Source organism: Marmota flaviventris, chromosome 13, assembly GCF_047511675.1.
Source record: "Marmota flaviventris isolate mMarFla1 chromosome 13, mMarFla1.hap1, whole genome shotgun sequence".
Lineage (NCBI taxonomy): Eukaryota > Metazoa > Chordata > Mammalia > Rodentia > Sciuridae > Marmota > Marmota flaviventris.
In genome coordinates this window covers 69,513,218-69,537,560 of record NC_092510.1, presented here as the reverse complement: position 1 = coordinate 69,537,560, position 24,343 = coordinate 69,513,218, and the positions used below count along the sequence as shown (strand labels likewise).

General features: G+C 37.4%; 1 protein-coding gene across 5 annotated transcripts in view; it reads right to left on the bottom strand.

Moving 5' to 3' along the window:
* Zcchc7 (zinc finger CCHC-type containing 7) overlaps nucleotides 1–10,991 on the bottom strand; it is a 225,616-nt gene extending 214,625 nt beyond the window's left edge. For 2 of the 5 annotated variants that reach the window (XM_027931045.2, XM_027931046.2), the window contains exons 1-2: nucleotides 10,906–10,991; nucleotides 5,308–5,935 (exon numbers count right to left, since the gene is read on the bottom strand). In XM_027931045.2, the coding sequence (XP_027786846.1) occupies nucleotides 5,308–5,914 (607 nt within the window). In that variant the 5' untranslated portion in view covers nucleotides 5,915–5,935; nucleotides 10,906–10,991. The other 3 variants (XM_071600752.1, XM_071600753.1, XM_071600751.1) reach the window with 3 other exon arrangements.
* Between the last annotated feature and the right edge of the window lie 13,352 nt (nucleotides 10,992–24,343).

Genomic DNA, 24,343 nt, shown 5'->3' with positions numbered 1-24,343 from the left:
AACTGTAAGAATAACAAAGTGCCCACCAGCAAATCAGACAAATTTGAAACATGACAAGTCACTATAAAAAACAATGCAGTTGCTGGGCAGTGGTGAACACCTGTAATCCCAGTGGCTCGGGAGGCTAAGGCAAGAGGGGTGAGTTCAAAATCAGCCTCAGTAAATTAGTGAGGCACTGAGCAACTCAGCAAGACCCTGTCTGTAAATAAAATATTAAAAAGGCTGGGGATGTGGCCCCTGAGTTCCATCCCTGGTACCAAAAAAAAAAAAAAAAGCAGTTAACTAGAACTATTGCATATTATTGATAAGAATGTAAAATGATACAGCCACTATGGGAAACAGTTTATGGGCTCCTCAAAAAGTAACTCTATTCTTTTTTTATAACTATTTATTTTTTAGTTGTAGTTAGTTGTAGACAATACCTTTATTTTGTTTATTTATTTTTATGTGGTGCTGAGAATCGAACCCAAGGCCTCGAATGTGCTAGGCAAGCGGTCTCCTGCTGAGCCACAACCCCAGCCCAGTAACTCCATTCTTAAGTATATACCTCAAAGAATTGAAAGCAGGTATTTAAGTAAACACTTGTTCACAAATTTCTACAGCAGCACTATTCACACTAGCCAAAAGGTGGAAACAACCCAGAAGTTCATCAACAGATGAAAAATAAGCAAAATACAGAATATACATCCAATGGAATATTATTCAGCCTTAAAAAATAACGAAGAACTGATAAATGCTACAATATGCATAAACCTCCAAAACATAAGCTAAGTGGAAAAAAGACAAAAAGTCACATTAAAAATAGATGAATCTATAGAAACAGAAAGCATATTGGTGGCTGCCAGTGACTGGAGGAAGCTGGGAAATAGGGACTGACTGCTTAATGGTTACAGGCTCTCCCTTGAATATAATACAAACCTTTTGAATCAACAGAGGTAATGATAACACAATCCTGTAAATGCTCTAAATACCACTCAATTAAACACTATAAAATAGCTGTAATGGTTCACTTCAATAAAATAAAAATAACCCCCGAAAAATGTAGCTCAAGAAGATATGCTTATTTATAACACAAAATATTAAAGTTGTTCTGCCAGAGATTTCTTTATATACCTGAATACCAATCTTCTTTTTAATCTCTAAAACATACTTTACTAAATCCATCAATTCCTTTCCTCCAGACTCATTTCCAAGATTCAGTTGCCTCTTATTCCATCCTCACATCCACCATCTTACCAATTCTTCATTTTGTCCTAAGAATCCCCTTTTCTATCACATCAGCTCCCATTTAATTTGTTCCTTTTTCTGTTCCCCAGGTTTATGACTTCAAAGTCATCATTAACTTGTTCCTTTCTCTCTCTTTTCTAATCCAACACCAAGTTATATCCATATTCCCACATAAAGCTCTCTCTCAAATTCATTTCCTCCTTGCTATCCTTTCTACCACTATCTAGCTTAATTCTGTCCCTATCACTTTTAGTTCAGATTGCTACAAAAGAAAACCCATCTACCCCCTCATCTTGATAATTCCTAACTCTGCAATTCATTTTTCACATATCACTAAAATTCTTTCTAAAATAAAAAATGTGAACATGTTACTCACCTGCTTAAAATCCTTCAATAGCTGTAGAAATTTCAGGATAATTTGTTTTGTTTTTGTTTATTTTACAATCCTGAGGAACCAATTTAGGGGTGCTCTTAGCACTGAGCTACATCCCCAGATTGTTATTTTTTGAGATAAGTTCTTGCTAAGTTGCCCAGATTGGTCTCCAAATCATGATCCTCCTGCCTCAGCTTCCTGAGTAGCCAAAATTAAAGGCATGTGCTACCAGCCTGGATTTCAAAATATTTTTTTAAAATGGACACAGAAAGTCCCCTTATGTGCTAGGCACCATGGCCTCACTGCATTTATAATTCCTTACTCTCCAACAAGCACCTTACAAATCAGACTAAAATACTTGCACATCCCCAAAGTCACCGTTTTCATTCTGCAATGCCTTTGCACGTGCTGTCCTCTTCTCCTAAAACCTTCCATTCCAACCCACCTCTCGTCCTTTCTTCAAAACTCAACTCTTACATCCTGGTCTCTAACAATCTTTCCCTACTCTCCAATCTGAAATAAATGTCCTTCCACATTTCCATGCTAAACAGTACTTTTTGGAAGGTTGGGGAGTGTCCAAACTATACAGTTAATACCTTTTAAGACTGCCCTTCATTTCCATGACCCAACACTTACACAATATAATTTTAATAAACAAATCACCTCCACATGCCTTCTTTTTAATTGAAAACTATCTTTTGCTAACAATTCCAAGAAAGCAATTAACTCTCATGGAAATTTTAGCTCTAACTGACACTCCTTTTTTCAACCAAAAGAAAAACGGTCACCCTACCCCATGCTACACTACCACAGTGTATCCACCATCCATCATCACTTTACTAGCTCTTTAGTCTAGATGATCAGTCTCTTGGCATCTCATCACCATCATTTACCACAGGCATGACACAGTTCCAAGTCCCTCCATGAAGGTAGCACTTATTCCTTTTTTCACAATCTATCTATACTCTGCCACCAACTTCAGCATCTCTACAGATTCTGTGTGTGGGTGTGTGGTGGGGGAGGTTAGAGATGATACTGTGTATTGAACTCAGAGGCACTCTACCATTAAGCTACACCCCAGAACTTTTTATTTTTATTTTGAGGCAGGGTCTCCCTAACTTGCCCAGGCTGGCCTCAAAATTGTGATCCTCCTGCCTCACTCTCCTGTGTAGGTGGAATTACAGGTGAATACCACCCAAACCTGACTCTCTACAGATTATTAAACTGAAAGAAAGTTGGTTTCAAAGGAAAAATAACAATCGTTCTTTTCAGCATATTAAATCTGATACAACAGTACAATACCCAAATGGAGATATTCAGCAAATTGCACATGAGGAACTTGAACTGAAGAAAATAGTTAAGAAAATGCCAATATGATCATTACAAATATAGAAGTGACTAATGAAACTAAGTGTGATCTCACGGGAAGACAATCTAGAGAAACACAATTTAGAGAAAGAAGAGACTAAATGCTTATTTTGACCTTCTACAATGTTATGCCTAATACTGGATAATTTGGTCTCTGTCACCTTGCTCCAGGCTACCAAGTATTCCTGAAAAAAAAAAAAAAGTTATGGAAACTTTCAAAGTGAGCTCATTACAAGTTCATACTATTTCAATTTTGACTGAGTACTACTTCCAAGCAATTCTTTTATTCTCTTATTGTTGATCTGTTAGCACAATGATTTCCAAGCCATGAGTTTCAGGCTCCAGGGGAGCTATAAAAATAGTTACTATAATGGGTACCCAGAGACATACATTATTTAAAGACTATCTCCCACATATATGTATAAAGATTTCTCAACTGTGCAGTCAACATGATTAATAAAATAGAAAGTCATTTAAAAGAGTACTAGCAGCTCCCTGCTAATATGCATTTTCTCAATTACCAAATACTAATTGTTTTAAAGGAGTTGTCATCTTCAAATTATTAGGAACCAACCACTGCCAAAGAGTGCTCCCCATAGGACTTAAACATCCTTCTCACATCAAAAGCTTATGGTGTGAAACACCCCAGTTATCCTCTGCCCATTCTCCCTTTTGCTTTCATTTTCCCATGAAAATCATAAACATACTTTTGTTCCCTTATCCACCTCAATTCATCTGAATTTCTTATTTCTCTACTGCTACAAATATCTGATCGCTTAGCAATTTTTAAGACTAATGACAGACATTCAATCCCACCTCTTAGCTCACCTCACTATCCCAAGCATTAAACAGGTTTACTCTCTCTTCAAGTTCCTCCTGTCTTCCTAAAAACATTATCAGATTTCCTTTATTCTTACAAAATTCCACTTGATGCTGCTGTATATTAAAACTACTAGTCTTTTTCTTTATGCTGTCAAATTCTTGGAGTCATCAAATTACAGCCTGTGCCAACTACCTGTTTTTGCAAATAAGATTGAAACAGTCATCCCATTTCTTTAGGAATTAAGGTTGCTTTCCCACAGACGCAAAGTTGAAAATAGTGTTATGGTTTGGATGTGAGGTATTCCCCACAAGCTCATGTGTGAGACAATGCAAGGTTTGGAGGAGAAATGACTGGATTATGAGAGTCTTAACCTAATAATTAATCCCTAACAGGATTAAATGGGTGGTGACTGAAGTGGTAGGATGTGGCTGGAGAAGGTGAGAATTGGGGGCGTGGCTTTGGAGTATATATTTTTATCTGGAAAGTGGAGTGTCTCTTTCTCTCTCTGCTTCCTGTGTGATGTAAGCTGCTTCCCTCTACTACTCTCTCCTGCCGTGGTGTTCAGCCTTACCTGGAGCTCCAAGAAATGGAGTCGGCCTTCTGTGGACTAAGACCTCTGAAACCGTGAGCCCCTGAATAAACAGTTCTTCCTCTATAATTGTGCTGGTCAGATCCTTTAGTCATAGCAGCAAAAAAAGTAACTAAAACAAATAGTTTAAGATATCCTACGGCCTGGAAGCCTAAAATATTTCCTGATTCCTTACAAAAAAAAAGTTTGCTACTTCCTGAGGATCCTGATGTCATCATTTCTTCTAAGGATGGCAGGGTGCCACTACAGGTTTGGAGCAGCAGTAAAGTACCATGGTATGTCTCAAGAGTAGTATATAGGGCAGATGAATAGGCATTAAGACTTACACTTGTGACAGAAGAGACAACACCTAAAGTTTAATCCTCAACAATGTGGCTTTTGGAATTTACATTCTCTCCTATAATCTACTCTGGAGACTTTCAGTTTTTCTTATCTGCTCTTACTGGCTTTGGAGTTCCTAAAATCCTAATACTAAAACCGTATCTTCTAAGTACCAATCATTCTCCATGCGTGCTATCTGGCTAACACCTGGGTAAGCAAAACACTTAGGAAGAGGTAGTCCCAACAGACTTGGCCAAATGCAAGCACAAGGCCAATGTCAGAGGTAGAAGTAGTACTCACCTGTGATACCAAGCAGAGAGAGAAGAGAACTAAGATTTCAGGTCCAGAACTGGCTCTAGCCAAACAGGAAGAAGCAGCTATGAATGTGCTTATAGCAGAAGCAGAGTGTCTTTGGTACTCTGACATACTCTTTCTGATGTTCAGAGAGACCACCATTAAAGTAGACTCTGGTAAGAAAGTCTCATGAAAAACAAGACCAAAAAGTGAGGAATTAAGGAGCAGATCCTACTGGTCTATTGTCTAGAAAAAGCAGTTCTCCTTATTAAGGATGATATTACTTTTCAAAATGGCCTATATAATACTAACCTTCAGTAACAGAGTTTTCACATCCCACAAGGTTGAGGAGGATATCATCATCTTTATCATCTACTTCACATCCCAGTAGCATCCAGCTTTCGACATTATCACTTTCTGAAATTGTGCTCTCTTCTTCACTTGAACTGACCTCTATAATCATGACCTCTCGGAGTATAGCTGATCTCTCTTCAGGTTTAGGCTTCTCAATATTCCTCTTGGATTTCTTATCAGCCAACTCATTAGAGTGAGGAGAAGCAGAACAACCGTGGGTCTTTTCTTGTGCTTGGACCCTAATATTTTTTCTTTTACATCTATAAATACTGTCTTCATCAGACAAAGTGATGACCTCTGACCCATCTGAGAGCTGGATGACCTCACTATCTGAAACAACAATTAAGTTCTTCTGATTTGGTTTACTACTTGATGATTCAGAATTCCCAGAGTTCTTTTCTTCATGTCCTTCCTCCCTAATAGCATTACCAAGATCTTGGGCATAATGAATTTGACTATAGAGTTGAAATTCCACCTCACTATCAACACTCAGTTCACTAGATGACTCTTCACGATAAAGGTCATCTTCATATGCTTCTATAGTCTCGTAGCCACCAAACATCATGGAAAGTTGGTAATCTTAATGCTGTAAAAGAGAAAAGTCATACAAAAAAGGTATTTTAAAAGCTCAGATCTTATGTGGTTAGTGCATAATATCAATCCGTAGCACAACCTTCTATATGAAGGCCAACACTTCTCTCCAACTTATTAAAATACCTTTTTCTTGTAGGAGAGCTTTTTTCCATGAATTTCTAAATCATATTATGACCCAATGTAAAAATGCCCTCAAATGAGAATAATACTCTTAAATGAGAATTACTAACAACCAGTTGTTATAGTTATTAATGGAAATATCATAATTCATAGGTATACTGGAAAAGAAAAATGGTTGAGACCCACCGCCTGACACTGAACACTTGTTCTCCAAAATGTTAAAAATTGCAAAAAGATTTTAAGTAGTACTAAGGGTGTAGTTCAGTAATAGATGACTTGCCTAGCATGTCAGAGGCCCTGGGTTCAATCCCTAGTACTTAAAAAAAAAAAAGTAAATATTTCTCATTATCCCATTTATCTTCCCTTCCTTGGTTCTGGTTCTTTATTTTCTCTTTTCAGGTATACCCTGTCTTACAAGAATATTATTTCAACTATGATTGAATCCATAACGTGAAGCCATTATCATATTTAGTGTTTGAGTATAAGTATTTATTCTGAATTTTAAAATTAATCTAAAGGATTAGGGGTGTAGCTTAGGGGTAGAGCACCTGTCTAGTATGCATGCAGTCCTACATTCAATCCCCAGCAGCACCAAAAAAAAAAGATGGCCTTCTGATCCTTGGCCAAAAGAATATATTTTAAAAACCTGATAAACCTACTTACTTCCTTGCTAGTTATAAAAACATATATGAAATGCAAACTTAGTAAAGACCTGAAGTTGAGGTAAAACTCCTGGCTTTGGGAATAAATGCATACAAAAAAACACTTTACTTTCCTATTATGCACATATTAAATCCTGCTCATCTTCCAGCTCAGCCTTAATACCACTATAAATCTCTTTATAGGTCTCCACAATGCTTTACATTTCAAAATATTCATCACATTTTTAATTACTTTTTCAATGTAAATGTCCCAGAAACAGATTGGAAACCACAGGAGGGCAAGACCCTCTGTACTTTGTTTCAAACGAAGGATCACCAAAAAGAGAGTAACTGATATTTAGGGGGACCTCTATAAATGTCTGTTGAATTAATGAATGAATAGGAATCATATTTTCAGACATTTTTCTTCAGCTCTGATAGAGCTAATGTGTGCCTAGAAAACAGAAATTATGGAGATAATTTCTCAGTTGTCTTCAACATTCTAAAGACTTAAATTCTCTTAATCATCAACCAGAAATCTACAAAGATGTTTCAACTAGGTATAATGGAATATTGATCCAAATGAGAGCTTTAGAAAAGCAAATTGTGTTTGTTTAAAAACTGTGCAAGGAAGAAGCACACACCTGTAATCCCAGCTACCTGGAAGGCTAAGGCAGGAGAATCTTGAGTTTGAGGCCACCTGGGCAACATGGGAAGACCATGTCTCAAAATAAAATATAGAAAAAGATCTGGGGATGTACCTCAATGTTAGAGTCCCCCTGGGTTAAATTTCTATTACAGGGGTGAGGGTTGGGTGGTCTGGCCTACAGCACACCAGGGATGCCCTAGTAATGATGCCAATTTATTATTTTTTCCACTTTCAGATATACAGATATAATTAAGAGAGAATAATTATGTTTTTAGTTTCCCATCTCTGCCCAAAACGCCAGGATACTGTGATACTGTGATGGTGATTTTGGTCATAAAAGCAGCTGACCCAAAAACTCTTTTGTTTTCCAGAAATAAAGAAACCAACTTTTACTATCTTTTTTCTTCTAAAAGTTACAATATATCTGTTCCCCTATTGCACTTTCAGGTTGCTATGCTGTTATGGTCATAAAAGTTGAATGTGACTGTCTGAATAATAATGCCCATAGCATTTATCAGTTTATATTGAAATGTTAGCCTCAGAGGAATTCAAATAAAAGATGAATCCTTTCCTTTTTATTTAATAGGTAAATTAATTCTAAAAGAAGGCAAAGGAATTATGCTTCCTTCAAAATCCTCACTGGATCCATCCTGAGGATCCAATGTGGACTTAAGATAAAACATAATTCCAGTGCAGCACAGAAAAAATTAAAGAGCTAAATTACAGAGTTACAAATTTGTACTACTCTTGGAGCCATCCCAAAGGAAAGGGATTAAGAATAGAGCCATAGGCACACCTGTGAATGTATGCCAAAAATAAACTACAGAACCATAATAAAAACTGACTTCCTTGGGTCTAAGGATTTATCTCCTTTCCTGAAATGTAGAAAAATGAATTTAACAATTTAGCCCCTATGGCCTTTAAGAGGATTTTGTACCTTCTGTACTTGAAAATTGTGCTCAGGCATAACATGCTCTCTTCTATTTATGTAGCTTATGTATGCCAGGGTTAAGGTTTGCCTCAGGCTGTTTGGTTTATGTTACTATTTTAATTACATTTGAATGCATTTATTTTTTAAAAGCATACTCAGAGATGAACATGAGATAAAATGTATCTATATCTATGTGTGCATATATAAAAACATATATGTGTGTGTATATATACATATACATATATATATATACATATATATATATATATATAGAGAGAGAGAGAGAGAGAGAGAGAGAGAGAGAGAGAATATAGATACAGATAGATCCCTGAACTCAGAAAGCTTTCTCCGTTTTTTTGATCATTGGACATGATTCCCAAATCTACTCAACTAGATAAAATAAGGCCCTTATGATAGTCACAAACTTGTAAATCTGGAGGGGACCTTTTGGATTATTTCACACAACCCCCTCAATTTACATGCGAAAACTGAGATCCAAAGTGATAAGAAATAAGGAAGCCCACCCAAAGTCAGGCAGTTGGTTAAGAATACAGCTAGAACTGATGATTCACACTTTTCTGACTCTCAATCAAGCACTAAGATTTGAAAATAAAATTTTCAAAATGATTTCAAATGAAGATTGTTATATGTGCATTGGCTCTAACACCTAAATTTACCTCATGCATATCTACTTTACTTCTCAGTGCAGTATGAAAACTTTCAGAGGCATTTTCATTAAAAGAAAAAGCACACATTTAAATTTGTCAGTTTATCACTCAAGAACTCAAAGATAGACTTTATCAATCCTATTACTAAAAAGGATGCTTCCATACAAGAACCTAAAATAGAGGAAAACTTATCTGAAAAATTAAAATAGCATATCAAATATAAATTTTGACAGCTCCTGCTGTCAAAAAAGGGAGTAGTATTTATTCACTGGATTTTTAAAAACTACACAACTTAAGTTTATTTAAGCTTTCAGAATTTACTTACACAATCTTTAAAGCCAATGCTTCTATTCTAACAGTCTACCTGCTGGTCATTCCAAACATTTTGCTCTTATTTCCTTCCAAAGTGTTTTAGCTAAGATGTTCCTTCTTGATGACATAAGCATTCACCTCAGTCAGATTTAAATAAAATCTACAATTAACTTGCTTGCTTGCTTTTTGCAGGGCTGGGGATTGAACCCAGAGCCTTAAGCAGCTAGGCAAGCTCTCAACCACTGAACTACATCCCCAGCCCTACAGCTTGATTTTAAGTCCACAGTTTCCAATAGAAAAGTGATTTCTACATAGTTTATCTAAACTGAAAAATTCTGACTTAATCTTTAGTGCTTCCCTGAAAATAACAACTGGGGTTAAAATTCCTGTCCATTTTTCAAATGTGACACTTTAAATCAAATATGACTTAAAGATCTATATGTGTGAAACAATGGTCATAAAAAAGAGAAAGAGGGAACACAGTATCAAGACGAGAAAATTATGCTCAATTTGAGATAAATCTCAGCTGTTCTTGGAATATACAAAGGCTTTTTACAAGAACTAAACCCTATCTGAAAACACTTCCATCAGATTTCTCTCAACTCTTCTCCTTTTACCATAAAGCCTCTTACCCCTGTGAGCTGTCCAATAATCCCCATCCCATTCCCCCATGCCATTCCCTTGTTCAATTCCCACTTCCAAATCTTCCTCAATTCATTCCTCATCCTCAGATTCTCCAGATAATAGCAATAATACTAAACTGTCCCCAAAGCACAATACAGCCTTAAGTATACAATGTCACTTAGAAGTCTTTGCGACAGCCTAAGTACTCAAAACAAAGTCAGGAGCTTTGAAGGAACCTGAGTTATCATATAAACGCTTTGATTTTATACTTGGGAGAAACGATCTCAAGAGAAATATAAAGGCCCTAAAAGATTTTCTAATTCAATTTCTAATTCAATCCTTTAATCTGAAACAATCGTAAATTCAGCCTAAAGAAGAGATTTCTAGTCAGTGGTGGAACCATGGCTAGAACCCAGGCCTGCTGCCAGAGTTTTTCCAATGCACCGGAAGCTTTTCCCTAAAGTTTAAAGCAACTATTGACGAACAAGATGTGGGGGATAAGAGGAATCTTTGGGAATATAATTCAAGTCTCCTTGTTTTACACGAGGGAAAGGTTTCAGCTCCCCCAAATTTTCTGGTCCCGTAGCTGCAGCTTCTGACAGTAGAGGCTGGAGTCAGCCCGGGATTGATCGGTCCTCAAAGGCCGGATTCGGCCTCGGCGCAGCAGGACCTGCGCGTTTAACTGACGGACCGGCTTCCCAGAACAGGGGAACCTTGTGGGGCGTCAGGTGAAATAGGCAGAAAAGCCACCCCTTCGCAGACCATCAACGCCCAGTTCTTGTTGAACCACGGCCTCAGGAGCAGGGAGTCGCGCACAACCCAGCCTGTTGGCCGAGCCGCCCGGAGCAGCACACGGATGAGAAGCCATGAACTGCGCCCTGACACGAGTGAAGAGGGACCCGGGTGCGGAGGCCGACGAGGGAGCACACGCTAGTGCCACAGCCCGGCGGGCGAGGCGGAAGGCGGGCAAGGGTCCCCGGTCGCGGAAGACGTGGGGTCCGTCACACACATACTCACTGCCGCGGCTGCGACCAGGAAGCACCAACCAGGAACCAAAACGGGTAGAGGGACGGGGAGGGGCGAGGACAAATGAGGTAAGGAAGCCGCGTCCGCGCGGACCCGGGAGGAGGGAAGGCACTTCCGGGAAAACAGAGCTCTCGACAGTCGTTCTTCCGTCCCCGCCCACCACCTGGACCTCTGTACGCATGCGTAACAACTGTTAACCCTGTCTCTTCCTCGCCGATAATTTTTTTGGTTTGCTTTATTTGCTTTGCTCCTTCCTCTTCACGCCTTCTTTTGAAACTACCTAGATCCATCTATTGTGGAGAATATTTTGTTTAGATGAGTTGCACGAGAGAGTTGTTACTTGAAGGGCAGGAGCTCCCGCCCTCTGTGCACACGAGAAAACTACGACTCCCATGGTGCCTCTGGGAGATTTAGAACAGTCTCCACCTCCTCCTCTCGAGCCGAGGGAACGCCCTCTCTGCGCCACGTGGCGCGGAGCAGATCCAAAGCCCGGCAGCGACGGGGCCTACCACCGCCGGCAACGTGGGCTGGCAGAGGACCCGAGAATCCTCAGCGAGGGAAAAGACTGTGGAGATTGCCTGGCTTCAAATTACTTCGCCCATTCTCTGAGGAACCCTGACTGGTTACCTGCCCCTTGTAGGTTGCAGTTGAACATAGTTCACACTGGGGGGCTTCCGCGTTTTAATGAAATACCAGGCAATAAATTAACCCATTGTGAACCTTGAGTGCTGGAAAAGATTGGAATTAATGCTGGTCTGTTGGAAGCCTCTGGAGACTTACAAGATTGTGCTAGGCGCGTTTAGCTCTAGTTCTGCTTCTCACACCCCTTTAAACACTTTAAACCCATCAGTGCACACTTACAAATAACACTTAACCAATTCCTTGGCCCCTAGCAACAGACCTCCAAGAAAAGCTTGACTTCTATTCTTTTGTCAACATCTATTGAACATCTGTTAAGAGCCAACCTGTGCTAGAAAGTAAGGATAAGTGGTAAAATTTTTTAAATCTCTGGTCTCATGGAGCCAAGAGTTAAGCTGGAAAAACAGAATATAAATAGTTTGACTATAATCTTAAGAGTTTAACAAGGAAAATAATTAGAAGTTTTGATTAAAACGTTGGTAAAATGCTAGAAAGAAAAGAAAATACCATAAACAGGTGAAATTGGAAAGCCCATTTTGCAAATAAGCAAACAGGCATAGAAATGAGGTCACAGATTTCTGAATTGTTTGTGTTTAGGTAATAGGTAAAATAAATGCCATCTTTATGAATTTTTTGAATTTTTGTCAAGTGCCAGGCCAGGTTTACTCCATCTAAAAGATAAAATACAACAAAATCTCTCTCTCTCTCTCTCTCTCTCTCTCTCTCTTTCTTTTCTTTCTTTCCTTTTCTTTCCTTTCTTTCTTTCGATTGAATCCAAGGGCGCTTAATCATTCAGTCGTATCCCCAGCCTTATTTGTTTTTTTTATTTTTGAGACAGTTATCTCTAGGTTGCTTACAGCCTTGCTAAATTGCTAAGGCTTGCTTTGAACTTGTGCTCCTTCACCTCAGCCTCCAAAGCCACTGGAATTACAGGGGTGTACCACCACACCCATGCACCACAACACCAGGCAGATATAATTTCTTTAAAATATGAACAACCTTTTGAGGTTGTTTTCTTTCTTTTTCTTTTTTAAAGCTCTCATTTCACAGAAGAAAAAAAGGAAACAGACTTGAGAGGTTAAATAATTTGCTAACTGCCACAAATTTAGGAAATACATCCAATTACTATACTCCATTTTCTCATTATTCCTCATGCATTCAACAAAGATGTACTTCTCTCCCACCTCAGAACTTCCTTACATTATGAGTCAAAACATATAGACTTTTAGATAGCATAAATGGCACTTCATAAGATGACATCTGCCTACCTGTTCACTGTCATGCTGAATCCTGAGCAGATGCCAGCATACTGATTCCCCACATCCATGCCTTTACAGACAACACTCCCATAGCCAGCAACCTTCTTTTTCCTGACTTTCTAAGGTACCCCTATTCACCCTACTCAGCTGAAGTCTTGGGTCTTAAGGGAAACCTTCCAATTCAGTCAGACAAGACAAACATTCCTTCCCTATGACCCCCCATACTTTGGACAAACCTCCGTCAAGGTAATGGTCTTAAAGTTGGGTCCCAGCTAAACTGCGGAACTCCTTAAAAGCAGAAGTTCTAATTTTGTTTTTGTTTGTTTACTAGCTGATACAGTGCCTAGAAGACACCAGGGCATTCAATAAAAGTATATAGGCTTTAAGAAACTAAGAACCAGAATTGGATCCACCACTGTCAGTTCAGTGGGAAAACTATGTCATGACCCCAAATAACTAGAATGCAAGTATGGTGCTCCATGACATTAAGATGGTTATAAAAAACTGCAGGAGTCCAAGGATACAGAGATTTCTGACTAAGGACAGTGGTGTATATTCACACATCCCATGTCTTTATATAGTGAACTCTCCATTTACAAGACTCTTTAGAAATTGAGATCTAATCTTTTATTGCAGAGTAAATGAAGCCAAGAAGGGAAAGACTGACTTGCCGTTAGTAACTTAAGAAAGGCAGAGTTGTGTCTTTAATCCTGGTCCGATTAGTCTAAGTCTCTCCCCAAGTACACATGGATGCCATGGATGCGTACACACACACACACACACACACACACACACACACACACAGAGCTTTTCTCTTTCCACTTCAAGTTGTCTCTGGTCTCCACTTTTTCAAATCATGAGCAGCATGTACTGTTACAGAAAATATTCTGAAGAGATTATTTGAGGAAGGAAGCACTTGTTTTCCTCTGGGGTAGTAATAGCCCTATGTCAACAATAGCAAGCTGAATTGGGATAATGGTCCAGGACAAAGCAGAAACCTGCTGAAGAGGACAGACAAGATGGGAGATAGACTGTAGTAGGATGGGGAGAGTAGGAGTGGGGCATATCACGACTCATTCTTATCCTTCCCAGTGCAAAGAGGAAAAACTACCTTTTTTCTGTTTTTCTTTTTTCCAGTTTCTTAATAGGTCCTAAAACTAATCCTTTCAATCTCTTAACAGTTGCCTTTCAATTATGATTAATTTACTTAGAGCCTACTATGGAACAGGCCCTTGCTAGCCACCTCAGATACCTTGCCTCTCACCTACCTTAAAAATAACTCTGTAAAAGAAGTATTAGCTTGTTTCTTCAGGGTGGAAATTGAAATTTAGAGCGGTCAAGTAACTTTTTCTGTCCCACAACTGAGAAGTGGTGGATCTGGGATTCAAATCCAAGTTTTGTCTGAATCCAAACTTATGTTCTTCTCTGTACTCTGACATGTTCATTTCAAACTCCTTGATGGAGAAAAGGAAAATTGGGGAACTGTGCCTTATTAAAGCAGATCAGAGAGATATGATACATAATAAACCCAATGCATGACCTGATCTCTACCTAGCACTTTGCCTAAGGCCAAAAACATAAGGTGAACACTTACAGAATAAGTGAATTTAATATGGAATGGTTGGTAACTGAAAGCCTGGTGCAATGTGAACAGTATTATAAGATAGCAAAGAAGAGAATAGTTGGCTGCCCAGAGGAAAGAGAAACCTTTCTATAGGATGTCAGCTGACAGGACCTGGACAATAAATAGTAAGACTGAAAAAAGACCAATAATCCAGAACTCTAACAACAAAGAACACTAACTGGCATTTTACAAAACAATATATTCAAAAGGCAATGAACTGGGTCTGGGGACATAGCTCAGTTGGTAGAGTGCTTGCCTCACATGCACAAGGCCCTGGGTTCAATCCCTAGCACCACAAACAAACAATAAAAGAATCAAAAGGCAATGAACTATGATAAGCGGTGCTCAATATCACCAATAATCAGAAAATAGAAAATTGTCTCACATGTGGTGGATGGAAACACAAGTTGTCGCAGTGTTTTAGGAAAGCTATTTGATAGTATCAAAATTGTAAGTTAGCTGTGTTCTTATATGTATGTTTGTGATTTATCACAAAAGATTGTGATAGAAAAATGGAAAATAAGTATTCATCAATAGGAGACAAAATAAACAAGGATATATACTATTTTAAAAAATGCTTCTTTTAAAGAATGAGATGAATCTGCACTGGATAGATCATGAAATGCTCTCTAAGACATACAGTTAAATGAAAAAAAGGCAAATTGCATAGCAGTAGGAAAATGAGCATTATGTACTCTTTTTGTTAGATTTTTTTAAAGGTTACTTGTGTGTGCCTGAATACAGATGTGAGTGTATGTAAATACATAGAGAGTACTGAATAGATGCTAATGGATGACAATGATTATTTTAAAACTTTTTAGAGGAGTAGGAGTGGAGAAGGATGAAGAGCTTTCAGTTTAAAAAAAAAAAAAGATGTGATTCATTGAGAGTCTTACATCACTTCTATGATATTCCTACCAAAAGTGCATAATCTGAATAACAACGAGAAGATGATCTGACAAACATAAATTGAAAGGTATTCTACAAGATATCCAATTTACCTCTTCAAAAGTGTCAGTGTCACGAAGCAAAAAGGAAAATTGGGGAACTGTGTGTCATTAAAGCAGATCAAAGAGACATGATACATAATAAACCCAATGCATGATCTAGGATTTTCTCTTACCATACAAGTTACTGGAACAGTCTGTCTACTTCCTGGTTATCATGAACTGAACAGCTCTCCTCTGGCGTGCCCCCCCACCATGATGTTTTGCCTCCCCTCAAGCCCAGAGCTTTGGAGTTGGCTGACCATGGATTGAACTTCCAGAACCACCTATCTTTGATCTCCTGAACTCAAAAACTACACAGAACTCTCTTTTGCACACTTCAAAGACACTCAAATGAATTCACCTGGTATAGGAAGACTTCATCTCCAGTCTTGAGTTTTTGGATACCACTCACAATGAAGAATGGAGTATCATGACATCTCTGAGTATTTGTGATTCACAGATTTAGTTTTTTTTATGTTGCCTATAATAATATCATTTCAGGTGATGAGCCAAAGGGAATAAAAGGTAAAAAGAAGAGCCACAGATTAAAAAAAAAAAATCAGTATAGTGTGATGGTGAGTCCAGGTGATAGTTTGGAAATAAGGATATCTAGGGTGGGGTGGAGATCAAAATGAAGCATTTAGACAAACTGGAAAATAAGAAATCTGCCACAGATCAGGAAAGGTATACCTTTGAAAGAATCAGATACCTGCAAACAGTATCACCATATATGCTCATGAAATGCGTGCTATAGAAAGACAGAAGGACAGTCTGTTATTCTGTAGTAAATGTGAAGAACGTCTAAACTAAAAGCCCCCAGAAATTTTAATAAAGGCTATTTGTTAAAAAAAATCATTGAAACATTAAAATTCAAGTCTAGATTAGATGACAGTACTGAAACAATGTTACAGTACTAATGCTACCTAATATTGATAATTAAGATTTTATGCCTTCCTTATACCCAACCTCAAACCCTACAAAAAATAATTTGAATTATTTTAGTGACTCAGTTATTCCATTGGCTATTTTATCCAGGGACTCTATAATAAACAATAAGAAACCCTTTATTAGCTGAAAGGGACAGCTAATACAACTCGCTTATTTTGCAAAAAGATTAAGACCCAAAACAAAGAAAGGAATTGCAAACTCCTAGCTAGAGCTAATGTAAAAACGGTCTCCAGTTCATCATCCATCATTCTTTTTGCTGTATCAAAATCTGAAGGATAAGGCAGAAATAGAAGGCTAGCAAGTGGAATGACTGAATGTTACCCTTTAAAGTTTGGGTGTTTTTATTTGCCCAAAATACAGACTTACTGGTTGTATGGTTTTAAAAGTAAATGCAGGAACCAATGTGATTACAGAAACAGTTATCACAGCCAATACATGCAACTGGTAAGGGATATTCAATTTAGGCTCCTAGGTCTGAAGCAGCAATCAAGGTGATTCTCAGGAATTCTCAATGACATTGGTACCCATCTGGATTTGCTGAAAAGTTTAACGTCCTTTTTTATTATTCATGATTTTGCAGTTCTTCAAATTGCAAGGTGATGGAGAGAGCACGCAATTTCAAGCAGACTATGAAATCATTCTTGAAAATTTGGACATTCATATAGATGGCTTTTAATTTTTCTTGGAGACTGCCTTTCCTTATAAAATCATGAAATGTTTAAAAAAACACGTATACTATAAATTAAACTATATAAATGATAATATTCTCATTACAATAAAATCCTAGGGATAAGAAACTAGTATTTCAAGGACCCATTCCCATTTGTTATTATTCCTAGTTGGAATTGTATTGCTGGAAACTTAGATCTAAATGACTATAAAATGAACATTGACTAGGATAACTATTGACATTCTAATTTATGTAAAAATCATTAAGGCTGGGGATGTAGTTCAGTGGTGGCACATTTGTTTAGCATGCATGAGGGGGAAAAAAAAAGAAAAGAAAAAAAGGAAGAAACATCAGATTCCATACAAGAAACCTTGAAGCATGTCATCAGTAATGTCTTGTGAAGCTGTACACTCCAAAAGGTGTGTCTCTATTTTAAATGTCCATGTGCCTTCGCTCTATAGATTCTAAGACGAAAAGAAAGATGCAGTAGCCAAGTATGGTGGTATGTGCCTGTAATCCCAGAAGCTTGGGAGACTGAGGCAGGAGGATCACAAGACCGAGGCCAGCCTCAGCAACTTAGTGAGGCCCTAAGCAACTTGGTGAGACCCTGTCTCAAAACAAAAAATAGAAAGATGCAGGCTCAGAGACACACCTTACTTATGTCTCATTCTGTATGGGACACTTTTCTTTACTGCCTATCCTGAACCACAGAATCATGCCTACAATTTTTAGTCCTAAAATGTTTTTATAACAATACTAGCATTATTTATTTCAGTCAGGACTTTAGATTGACAACAGAAAAAAGATAATTCAGAATAATGGAATTCACACTACCCAACAAGCCATATACATCTTAATGTGGTCAACTTGAGCATAATTTTATGGAGTAAACTATAGACTTTGTGTTTTGTGTTTCAACCATTAATATCTATTGCTGCTTATTAACTTGGAGAAACCATTAGCAGTGTAGCACGTTAAATGGATTGTCTTTATTCTGTTATAGTCTATTTCTTCTTCCTCTGTCTCCATTCTGAATTGATACTCTTCTATAACTGATACCAGTCTGCATTTGGAAGGGATATGATTTCCCCCCTTTATCCTTGGGGGATTCATTCCAAGATTCCCCCAAGGATGCTTGGTACCAAACTCTATATACTGTTTTTTAATTTGTAAATTAGGCTTAGTAAGAGAATAAGAATAACTAATAATAAAAGAACAATTATAATCATATGCTATAAGTTATTTAAAACTTATGAATTTTTACTTCCATAATTTCCCATTTAATATTTTCACACTGTGGTTGATTGTGCATTACTAAAACTGCAGCAAAGAAACTGCAGATAAAGGAGGACTACTGTAGTTCTTTTATCATACTTACTAATTGCAGAAGATTCTGTCTCACTATCTGCAATATCTCATACTTCATACTTCCTGTTATGTCTTCATCAACCGTAATACCTGACTTCAGCTACCTCTGTTCTTGTTTTTTTACTTGATAAATCTGTTAAAATCCTGGAACTACCATACATTTTCTTCAGAATGCTCAACGTCTTTCAATAATGGCTTCTTTCTTTCTGTGTTGTGTTGTTGCTCTCAGAACTTACTTTCTCTCCTCTGTGCCTATGCTCAGTTGTGTAGGAAGAATGAGAGAGGTTTTGTCTATCTTGGTTTTTTGGCGCAGACAGGGGTCTACATATTTAAATGAATATTATCCAATGAAAGCTCAAGGCTTGCTTAGAGTATACTAATACTGATTCTGCTCATGTAGCATTAGGGCTACATGAGGGCTACATTAGGGCTTCCATTTGCTGTCTTCAAAGCACATCTGAGCAAACATTGACCAGATTAGAACAGGATAGAATTGTATGAAGTCAGTCCAGTAAAGCAATAGGTAGGCATCACTAGCAGTTGTACTGGGCAGTGAAAGGCAAATGGCCTGAATCTGTGAAAACAGGAAAGAGGTCATAGTGAGCACCACAATGGCATGACAATCAGCAGATATATATATATATATATATATATATATATATATATATATCATAGACATATATAGATATAGAGAGATACTTATTATAATGAATTAGTTAACACAATTCTGGAGACTGAGAATTACCAAAATCTAGAGTTGGCAAGTTGGAGACTCAGAAAAGCCAATGGTGTATTTCTTGTCCAAAAGCCTCTCAAGACCAAAGAAGAGCTAATGTTTCACTTTGTGTCCAAAGACTGGAATAGATGAATGTCTCATCTCAAGCTATCAGTAAAAGGAATCCCTTCTTCTTTGCAGAATGGTCAGCATTTTTGTTTTATTCAGGCTTTCTTTCACCTGATTGGAAGAGCACCACTACATCAGGAAGTGTAATCTGGTTTACTTAGTCTTCCAATTTGAATGCTAACCTCATTCCAAAACACCCTGTCAGACATACCTAGAATAATGTTTGACCAAATATCTAGGCACCCCATAGTATGATTGTTGACATATAAAATTAACCATCACAGTGGGATGTTGAAGAACTATTGTTGTAGAACTACTTCTTCCTTCAAATCTGTCAGTTTGCTTCATTTATTTTGGGACTCTGTTGTTTAATGCATATGTGTTTATAATTGCTGTATCTTCTGACCCCCTTAACAATATATAAAGTTCTTTCTTATCTCTTATAACATTTTTAACTTGAAAATTTATTTTGTCTGATATTAGTACAGCTCTCTTTTGGTTACTCTTTGCAAAGAATATATTTTTCCATCCTTTCACTTTCAACTTCTGTCTATGAATAAAAAATGAGTCTCTTGTGAGCAGCATATATTTGTATCATGTATTTTCTTCTCCCTTCTGCCAGTCTTTCCTTTAATTGGTGCATTATTTAGAGTGATTGCTGATAATACAATACCTTTTCTGTCATTTTGCTGTTTATTTTCTGTATGACTGATATCTTTCTTGTTTCTCAATTCCTCCCAAACTGACCTCTTTTGTTTCTTTTTTTTTTCTAGTGTACTATTTTAATTCTCTGTTCATTTCATTTTCTCTATATAATTTAGTTATTTTCTTGGTGATTACTACAGGTATTACAGCAAATTTATACCAATCTAGTTGGACTTGATACCAATTTAACCCCCATAGTGTATCTTAATTCTGCTTCCATCCAGCTCTGTTCTCTTACCACTATTTATGTTGTTATTGTCACAAATTACATCTTTTTGTTTTGTTTTATTTTTGCAGTATTAAGGATTAAACCTAGTTACACTCTACTATTAAGCTACATCTCCACTTCTTTTTATTTCTTGTTTTAAGTCAGGGTCTCACTAAGTTGCCCAGGCAGACCTTGAATTATAATTCTCCTGCCACAGCATTCCAAGTCACTAGGATTATAGGCATGCACCACCGTGCCAGCAACAAATTACATCTTTATACATTGTGTGCCCATTACCATAGATTTATAACTATTGTTTTATGAAATTGTCTAAGTCATATATAAAACAAAAAGAGGAGTTATAAGCCAAAACTAAAGTGATACTAGCTTTTATATTTACTTACTTAGTTACCTTTGCCAGAAATATTTATTTCTTTTTTGGTTTTGAGTTACCATTTAGTGTCATTTCATATAGGCCAAAAGAATTTCCTTCATATTTCTTGAGGAACAATTCTACTAGGAACAAATTCTCTTACCTTTTATTTGTGTATGAATGTCTTAATTTCACCTTTATTTTTGAAGGATAGTTTTGCTGGGTATAGGATTCTTGGATAATTTTTTTTATTTATCACTTTATATTGTCTTGCTTTAAAATATATAATTCTCTTTAGGTTTCCAATGAGTAACTGGCTTTTTATCACACCAGGAATCCTTTATGTATAGGATCCTTTGTGTAAAGCACCCTCTTGTTGCTTCTCTTTGCTTCCAAGATTCTTTTTGGTTCTTGACAATGTTTTTACATTAAAAACTGCCTTAGTGTAGATCTCTTTTAATTTACTTTGCTAAGTTCCTTGGATATGTAAGTTCATGTCTTTCAAAAGTTTAGGCAATTATTTCTACAAATATTCTTTCTGCCCCTCTTTCTCATCTCTTTTGAAACACTAATAATGTAAACATTGATTGATATGCTTGATGATATCCCTTTTCCCTTTTGTCCCAGTGACTCTGGTTTTTTTGTTTGTTTGTTTTTTTCTCTCATCAGACTGGATAATTTCAATCAACCGATCTCCAAGTTCACTAGTTCTTTCTTTTCTTGCTAAAATCTGCTCTTGGACCCCCTTTACTGAGTTTTTAATTTCAGCTCCGTATTTTCATTTTGGCTTCTTTTTATAATTTCTGTCTATTGATAGTCCCTGATTGTCTTTAGTAAATTGTGATGATTTTGTGTAGCTTTTTGAGCATATTTAAGACAGTTAACATCTTCATCTAATGTTATATGTTTAATTGTGCTTTCCCATACATATATTGAAGTCCTAAACCCAGTACTCAAAATGTGACCTTATTAGGAAATAGGGTTTTGGGAAGTGTCATTAGTTCCTTAGGATAGGCCATAATCCAACATGACTAGTGTCCTTATAAGAGGAGGAAATTTGGACAAAGAGACACATACACAGAGAAAACACCTTGTAAAGATGAAGGCAGATATTGGGATGATGCTTCTATGCCACAAGTTTACAGCAACCACAGAAGCTAGGTGAAAGGCATGCAAGAGATTTCAAATTTTCTCTTATAGCCCTCAGAAGGAACCATCTTGCTGGCACTTGGATTTGATATGTACATTATAGTGACAGAAAATATCTAGAAGTGTACTTTATCTAGGAAGTTAGTTGAAGGAGAGAGAAAGGTTGGACTTTCATATTTTAATTAATACAATTTTGATTGCTAGACCTTGTTACAGGGGTAACTTTTTTTTTAATAGATCTTTTAAATATTTATTTATTTTTTTCAGTTTTCGGCGGATACAACATCTTTGTTTGTATGTGGTGCTGAGGATCGAACCCGGGCCGCACACATGCCAGGCGAGCGCGCTACCGCTTGAGCCACATCCCCAGCCCCCAGGGGTAACTTTTTTTAAAAAGTAAATATTCTTTAATTTAAAAACATCCCTCTTTATACAGAGCAAAAAAAAAATCTACTTAACTTATTGACCCATTCGCTACTATTTCTGTGCTCAGGAGCCTCATAATGCATGTTAAGATACCAGAAAATTTCTATTTGAATCCTGGACTGTGTATCTTCTCTATCATTCTGAATCCACTCTTCTCTACTTTGCTCTAATACCCTAGAAGTACTTATCTCTACAGTCTACCTCAGGAACTTCCTTGTCCTTTGGCTTTTGATTGGAGTTAGACATTAGGAGGCATGAGCTGGATTTTGGAGAGAAAGTGGGACTTAGTTCACTGGCTCCCTCTCTGCTGGGTCACCATGAGTTGATTGTATTTTACAACCATAGCTTGCAGATACCCTTCTCCGTATAGCCACTCCTTCTCTTTTTATTTTAAGTGTACAGCATCCCTGTTGGATTCCCTAAACCCTACCCATCCCTTTATTCCTTTACTAAACTTTCCTCAATTACTCCTTTAAAACATGCCATCTCTTTCCTTCTGTGACTCTCGTTCAAATATCTAACAGTAAACATATCTCTCTAGACTGAAGTCAGCCTTCAGCAGGCAAGTTAGACTCCAGAATGAGGGAAGTTTTAGCAATAATTTCTCAGTCCTTTCTGGCCTTTGAACATGCATAAGTCCTTGATTGGCTGTAGGGGTTGGAGAAGTTTGGCAAGTGCAAAGAAGAGTTTTTAGCAACACACACCTGAGAGATGTAACTTGGCCAAACTATAAGGCTCTGTAGCCTTGTTGAATTGAAGATTTTTGACTGGAGTTTCTTCAAATAGGACAAAAATATCCTTCCTGCCTTCTTCTGATTCTGTTCATCATCTATTGCCAATTTCAGGATGTATTAATTTTTTATTACCAAAACAAAATATATGAGAGAGACTACTCATGAAGAACAGAGGTTTATTAGCTCACAGTTCTGGAAATTTAGGGGTTTGAATCTGGTGATGGCCTTCTTGCTGGCAGAATCTAATAGTAGCATACAGCATCACATGAAAAGAAACAGAGATCTTGTGCATATCTGTGTCTATGTGGTCTCTCTCTCTCTTTTTACAAAACTACCTGGATACAATCATGGGGGCTCCATCCTAATGATTTTATCGAATCCTCATCCCTTCCCAAAGACTTCACTTCCAAACACAATAGTCAGATTAAATTTCCACCCTCTTAATACTAGTAACATATGACTGTGGGAATTAAGTTTCCAACACATGAATTTAGGAGGCACACTCAAAATATACCTAGCTTAGCCCCTGACCATAGCAAGCTAGATACTTGAACTTTGGAAATTAAGGCTACCAAGAGTTTGAGCCCACCCAACTATTTGTTCATAACTACCTCCATTCCAAGACTTTAATGGAATCCATCTCTCTTGGCCCAGGGAAATATATGTGCTAGCAATATTTATGTATCTATTTCCAAGGACTGCTGAAATAAATTGCCAACAACTAGGTTCCTTTAAACAACATAAATTTATTTTCCGCAGTTCTGGAGGCTAGTAGTCTAAGATCACATGTTGGCAGGTCCATGCTCTCTCTGATGGCTATAAGGAAGAATCTTTTCTTGCTTCTTCCTAGCTTCTGAAGGCTGTCAGTAATCCTGGGCATTCCTTGGCTAGTAAATGCATCACTCCAGTCTCTACTTGTATTCTTACATGGCTATCTTCTCCCTGTGTGTCTCTTTCCTATTCTTATAAGACTACCAGTCACAATGGATAAAGAGTCTATTGTATCATAAGTAATTTTATCTGTATTGTGCCTATTTTCAAATAAGGTCATGTTCTGAGATAGGGGGTTTGGATTTCAACATAGTTTTTGGGGAAACACAGTTTGACCCATAACAAAATTACTTATCATTTGCAAGGATATCTCTGCCTTCCTGATTCTTGTAGTCCTGGAAGAAAAAAAATAACCTATAAAAAGACTTTAGAACATTTTTTTCCAAGGAAAGCAATAGGTGAACAGAAATGAAAAGCTGTGAACCAGAAGTCAAAAGATAGAACTCTGGTACCAGGTATGGCATAATTTTTCTGTGTTCACTTCCAACCCACCTTATCTCTTCAAACTTTAATTTCCTCAACTATAAAATGAGAATTTATACTTAACAGTTGCCAAAGCAGGTCCCACTGAGCTCCCAAATTCTAAGATTCTTGAACATATGCATCCAGTGCTAATAATGCCTTGCTTAAACTGTGTCCTCAGACTGCTTATACTCAGGGTC